The 6,639-nt window shown below is 33.0% G+C and overlaps 1 protein-coding gene across 1 annotated transcript in view; it reads left to right on the plus strand.

Annotated features, from left to right (window-relative positions):
• CREG2 (cellular repressor of E1A stimulated genes 2) overlaps positions 1 to 5,821 on the plus strand; it is a 61,620-nt gene extending 55,799 nt beyond the window's left edge. The window contains exon 4 of the mRNA XM_074192779.1: positions 2,141 to 5,821. Within this exon, the coding sequence (XP_074048880.1) occupies positions 2,141 to 2,288 (148 nt within the window). The 3' untranslated portion in view covers positions 2,289 to 5,821. The remainder of the gene's footprint in view (positions 1 to 2,140) is intronic.
• The last annotated feature ends 818 nt before the right edge of the window (positions 5,822 to 6,639 follow it).

Raw genomic sequence — 6,639 nt, forward strand, 5'->3', positions numbered from 1 at the left:
AAGAAGTCAAGAAAGTTTAGAGGAGAAGAATGCTTGGAGAAAACAGAATTGGCCAAATGGAAAAGGGGATACAAAAGCTCACAAAAGAAAATAATTCCTTAAAATATAAAATGAAGCAAAAGTTATAATAGTTTAATGATTTTTTGTGTGATAAATTTGTGAGAAATAAAGAAAAAAATAAAACAAAACCAAAAGACTGAAAAAATTAGAAGAAAATGTGAAATATTGAAAAAACAACTGACTTAGAAAACAGATCCAGAAGAGATCATTTAAAGATTCTTGGACTACCTGAAAACCATGATCAAAAAAAAGAGCCTAGACATCATTTTTCAAGAAATTATCAAAAAAACTGCCCTGATGTTCTAGAAACAGAGGGTAAAATAGAAATTGAAAGAATTCACCAATCACCTTCTGAAAGAGATGCTAAAATGAAAACTGCTAGAAATATTATAGCCAAATTTTAGAGCTCTCAGGTCAAGGAGAAAATATTGCATGATACTAGAAAGAAACAATCAAGTATAAAAAGCCATCTTTCCTGGAGGAAAATAGGTGGGAAAGGGAATGGGAAGAAGAAGAAAGGTGACAGATGAGAGGAAAGATTGGGGGAGGGAGTATTTAAAAGCAAAATAAATGCTCTTCTACTTTTGAGGAAGGACAGTATGAAAGGAGAAAGAGAATGGAATAAATGGTGGGGGAGGAGGAATGCATAATAGAGGGAAATACATTTAGTAATAGTAACCATGGGGAAAAAATATTGAAACAAATTTCTCTGTTGAAGACCTCATTTCTCAAACATGGAGCTGAGTCAAATCTTTAAAAATAAGATCCATGCCTCTATTGATAAATGATCAAAAGATACAATTTTCAATGAGGTTATCAATGCTTTCCATGGACATATTAAAAAAATTTCCTAATTCATAATTGTTTGGAGAAATGCAAATTAGAAAAATTCTGAGGTACTACTTACTGGATTGGTTAATAGAATAGAAAAACAAAATGACAAATGTTGGAAGGGATATAAGGAAAGTTAGATATTAGTTAGTACACTGTTAGAGGAGCAATTTGGAACTATGCCTAAAGGGCTATAAAATAATGCCTATTCCTTGATCTAGAAGTGCCAGATCTATATTCCAGAAGAGATGAAAAGTAGGAAGGAAAAGGACCTTTATATATAAAGATATTTATAGCAACTCTTTTCTGATGGCAAGGAACTGGAAATTGAAGGGATGTTTATCAGTTGGGAAATGGCTGAACAAATTGTGGTATGTGATTATCATATTCTGCTATAAGAAATGATGAACAGTAAAATCAGTAAAATCTGGACTCACATGAGTAGATGCAATGGGAAATGTACTATATACAAAATAACAGCAATATTGTAGGATGATCTGCTGTGAATGACTTACCTTTCTCAGCAAAGCTGTGACCCAAGACAACTCTAAAGGATTTATGATAAAGAAATACTAGCCATCCCCAAAGACAGACTGATTATAGATTGAAGCATACTTTTTTTTTTAACTTTATTTTTCTTAAGGTTTCTCTTTTGGGGGGGGTGGGTTATGTTTACTTTTACAACATGACTATTATGGTAATGTTATGCATGATTACACATTTTTAATAAATATCAGATAACTTGCTTTCTCAATGAAGAGGAGTGGGGTGGGAAGAAGAGAGAAAATTTGAAACTCAAAGTTGTTTTTTTTTGCAGGCATTGGGGTTAAGTGACTTGTCCAATGTCACACAGCTAGGCAATAATTAAGTGTCTGAGGTCAGATTTGAATTCAGGTACTCCTGACTCCAAGGCCAGTGCTCTATCCATTGTGTCACCTAGCCACCCAAAACTCAGTTTTACAAATGAAAGTTAAAACTTGTTTTTACTTGCAACTTGGAAAAAATTTTAAAAATCATTATTAAAGCATCTTTAATAGCCCAAAGAAGTACAGAAAGGGGACACAAATAAAATAGATGATAGTTATATGCTTTAAAAAATGAAGGTTCACAGCTTCTTATACAATCTTCCTGTTTGCCTTTGTATCTTGAAATATTTGTGTTGGATAATTAAATTCACAATAAAAATGAAATTTCAAAAGCATTTTAAGGAGAAATAGCTGTGCCTTGATAACTTCTTTTGTTCTTATAGGCATCCGGTAATGAGGAAGTGGCCTCGTCATTATGAGTGGTTTTTCATGAAAATGAATGTTGAAAATGTGTGGCTCCAGAACTGGCATGGAGGAGTCTCCAACATTGCAACAGAAGAATATTTCAAAGCAGTTCCAAGTAAAGCTTGAAGAAGCCTTGAGTTGAATCTCTATGGCTCCCATCTTTGCCTTTAAAAATGCAATTGTTTAAAATTATTCCAGCCAGGCAACAGATGGACAGTCTCTCTTTTCAGAAAGGTTCCCAACAGACTATTACTGTGAACCACCAGGTTACAAGAGAGGTAAAGACAGCCATTTCCAAATTGTGGATTCCTACTGATGTAATAGCTGGCTTTTGTTTAAAAGAACTTTAGGTGATTTAGATCCTTTGGTGTGCATCAAAAAAATGACAGACATGATATGTGTTGAGACAGTTGGTTTTCATTCTATAGGAAAATCAATTAATCTGTGAGAATAATTTTTTAATGTTCTGTTTCTTGCTTTACCAAAAGCGTTGTCCAAGTGTTCTAAGTTTGATACAACTTATAAAGGGTTTAAATTAATGTCATATAGTCATAGTATGAAGAAGAACCTTTGAAGGAGGGTGGAGCATTTAGCCATGAATTGAAAATTATGCTCCTGTATTATAAACATGTTACCATATCACCTGGCCATGATTTATAGACCAATTACATAACTTCCCCTCTCCACCCAACTTGACCAACAATGGAAGAACTTAGATTTGAACTTAGCCTTCATCTAAGTAAGTTGATTATGACTGTACAATAAACAGGATGGCTTTTTTTTTACACAGTTTTGATAAAGAATATCCAATGTTTATTAAATTTGTCTTTGCTATTCTGCAGCTAAAACTAGAAGCAATTCACTGTAAGGGAACAAAAACAGGAGTGGAAGGAAGCTTTTCCCTCCTAATGTTCATATCATCCCTGGTAAGAGAGAAGAGAACAGAAATTCAGAATTGGCAGGGCCTTCAGAGGACCCAGGCCTAACCCTTAACTATGTAGAAATTTTCTATTATATTTCCTAATAAGTGGCCATCGAGTCTCCTTTTGAAGAGCTTCAGTGCTGGAACTCTCATTAACCTTCTGAGACAGCTTATTCTTTTGTGGGACAATTCTAATTGCTAGGAAGTTTTTCCAAATTCTGTCTCTCTGAAACTTTCACCTATTGTTCCCTGTTCTGTTCAATGGAGCCACATAAAACATTTTTAATTCTAATTCCTCTATCACATAAAAATTCTTTAGCTTTGAAGACAGTTACCATGCCTTCTAAAAAAAAAGTGCTTTTTTTTAAAGCCTTTCAGTTTTTTACATGCAATGAGAATAGATGAGAAGGGGGGAAAGTCTCATATATATATATTTTTTTGATATAAACTAGGAAAAACAGTAAAATTGTTATTGAAGAAAATTATTGATTAGTCACATTTGCTAAAACCTTTTCTTCAAAAGTGTTTTTTTTTTCCTGAGACATGATTCTTATTAATTATTAAGCTTTTAGCATGTCTGTGGGAGCATTAACAAAGTCTACCATAGTTTTTCAAAATTTACTGTACAATATGCAATCAAATTATTTGGCTTAAAAGGTAAGAAGACAAAATTTCCTAGTCCATTACTTCTTCTATGCCTTGATTTCTAAGATTTAAAGTCTAAGTAATTCTAAAGGTCTATTATTACTAAGTTGCTATGTTATTGTTTTTAAGACCCCCAACAAAGTTAAGGGTTTGTTGCACATATATTATATGAAAATCTAGTTTAAACCAACAGAACCCTTCTTATTTTGTCAATTTTATTTATTTAAGGCAATGGAATTACGTGACTTTCCCAAGGTCACACAGGTAGATAATTGTTAAGTATCTGAGGTCAAATTTGAACTTGGGTCCTCCTGACTCCAGGGTCAGTGCTCTATCCACTGCACCACCTAGTTGCCCCTTTCTAGCATTACTTCTAATAGAATCATAATTGAATTCACTACAGAAGTTAAAAGTATACAACTTTCTTATCCTTGGAAGATGGTTGTTAAACCTCACTTATTAAATCCTTTTATGTGTGTTTGTTGATAATATTAATTTTTTTTTAAAATGAAGATTTACCTTGTCTCCCTCCACTTCCTTCCCCCATTGTGAAAAAAGTTTTCAATGCTGTGGTTATTATCAGGAAGTGGATAGCTTGTTTCATCATGAGTTCTCTGTGGTCCTTGTGTAAATCAGAATTCCTAAGACTTCAAAGTTATTAATTTTCACAAGCTGTTGCTACTGTAAAAGTTTTAGTCCTGGTTGTGCTCACTTTACTCTAATCAGTACATACAAATCTTTCCAAAATTTTCCTAAATTATTCCTTCACCATTTCTTAATGCATAATACTATTTCATCACATTCATATATCATTACTTGTTCAGTCAGTCCCCAATTAATAAGTACTCCTACAGATTCCAATTCTTTTCTATGGAAACAGAATTTAGGGGCAGGTTTTATAATGCAAAATTCATCATGACATATAAGAAATGTAAACTCCCCCCCAAAGTGAAAAAAGAATTGAGATCAAATAATGCCAAGCAAAACTAAGGTCAAATGGAAAATTTCTTTTATACAAATATGAATTTTTAAAATCATTGAACAGAATTTACAGAAATTCTTTAATAACATGCTTAAATAGTAGTTTACATGTTGTTTCAGTTTGATATAGATTTATTAAAAGACAGCTCACCAAAGGCAATATAGCAATTCCTAAGAATTAAAAAAAGTCTTAACAATATACTTTTCTGTAATATTTCATCTTTTTTGGTCTTCTATTAATAATTTTATTCATTTTTCTCTCACAACAAACCAACACATAAAATAGATTGGTGATCCTACCCCTATTTTGCAAATAAGGAAGATAGACTGGATTGTGAAAAATTTTTAAAAATGAAATTAGCACAGCATTCCAAGAAATTAATCTAGTAATTAATTCCACAAACTGTTAATTTCTTCTGACATAGATTTATAGATTATAAGTCCATAAACTATAATTATTGTTATATTCAAAGAGTCTCCTAGATAGCTATGGCCTGATCCTTTTTGTAATGAATTATTTCTTACTTTATGCTTTAACAGTTACTGACTAGCCATTTTTAAAAATTAGATTTTTTTTTTCAATTAGCAAAATTCCAGATTCTCTCTCTCTCTCCCATACCCATCACAATTGAGAATGAAAGAAAAATCAGACCCTGTTACAAACAGATATAGTCATATATAGATTTCTGCATTGGCCATTTCTGAAAGGAAAAATAACATATCAGATACACACATAAATAATAATTGGACAAATGGCATACAAATTCTAGATGCTTAAAATATTTTTCTTTAACTTGGGAAGTTCTGGATTTTTGCTTTAATATTCCTTAAAATTTCCATTTGAGGGTTTCTTTCAGGAAATGAATGACTAGTGGATGCTTTCTGTTTCATCTTTGCCCTCAGATTCTAAGAGATCAGAGTAGTTTTCCTTTATGATTTCTTGAAATATGTATGAAGTCTAAACCCTTTTTTTAAAGTTGTGGCATGCAGACATTCCAGGGATTCTCAATTTTTTCTCCATGATAATTTTCCAGGCTAGGTTTTTGGTTTTTTTGTTTTGTTTTGCTTTATTTTTGCTAAGATGTTTTACACTTCTACCTTTTTTCAGTCTTTAAACTTGGTTTTAATATTGTTAATATTGTTTATTGTTTCAATTAGTCATTGACTTCTCTTTTCCATTGTAGTTTTTAGGGACTTTGTTAGTTGGACAAGGTTTTTTTTATCTCTTGAGTTAAACTGTTATTTCTTTCCAATTTTTTCTTTCATAATTTTAATTTCTTTTCCATTTTGTCTTTTATTATTTTCATTTAATTTATAAAAACAATTTAACTTTTTCAAAAACTCATCTCATTTTTTCTATTTTTTAAATTATTTATTTATTTGCATCTTGTAAAAGTAAACATAATCCCCTCTCCCCACAAAGATAGACAAACCTCAAGAGAAATAAAATGAGAGGAAAAAAATGTACTTCAGTCTTATGTTCAGATACCATCACCTCTATCTCTGGGATGGATTGCATTCTTTATCATAAGTTCATCAGAGAAGTTACTTCAATATTTTTTTCCCACAGTTGCTTGGAGACCTCTGCAATATCTCCTGATCCCCTTACCATCTGTGGGCTGAATGCTCTGGAAGCCACTTCTTAAGTGGCTCCACAGGTTCCCAGGAAGGGCTGCACTGAGGCCTGCACTGACCTGGCCTCTGTGCCCACTCTGGTGCAACAGCTTTCCTACTGACCTTCCAAGTTGTCCTTGGAGCTCCCTGGGCTGAGATGTCTGGAAACCACTCCCATTGTCATGGATCCAGAAGCCTCAGGGACCCAGGTGCCTGGTTTGCTCTGGCAGGGTGTGGCTGTGACCCTGGGCTGTACTCTGCTCTTTCTAACCTGGGTGGAATAGATTTTTCCCATGGATCTTCCAAGTTGTCTAA

The sequence above is a fragment of the Macrotis lagotis genome, chromosome 6, assembly GCF_037893015.1.
Source record: "Macrotis lagotis isolate mMagLag1 chromosome 6, bilby.v1.9.chrom.fasta, whole genome shotgun sequence".
Taxonomy (NCBI): domain Eukaryota; kingdom Metazoa; phylum Chordata; class Mammalia; order Peramelemorphia; family Peramelidae; genus Macrotis; species Macrotis lagotis.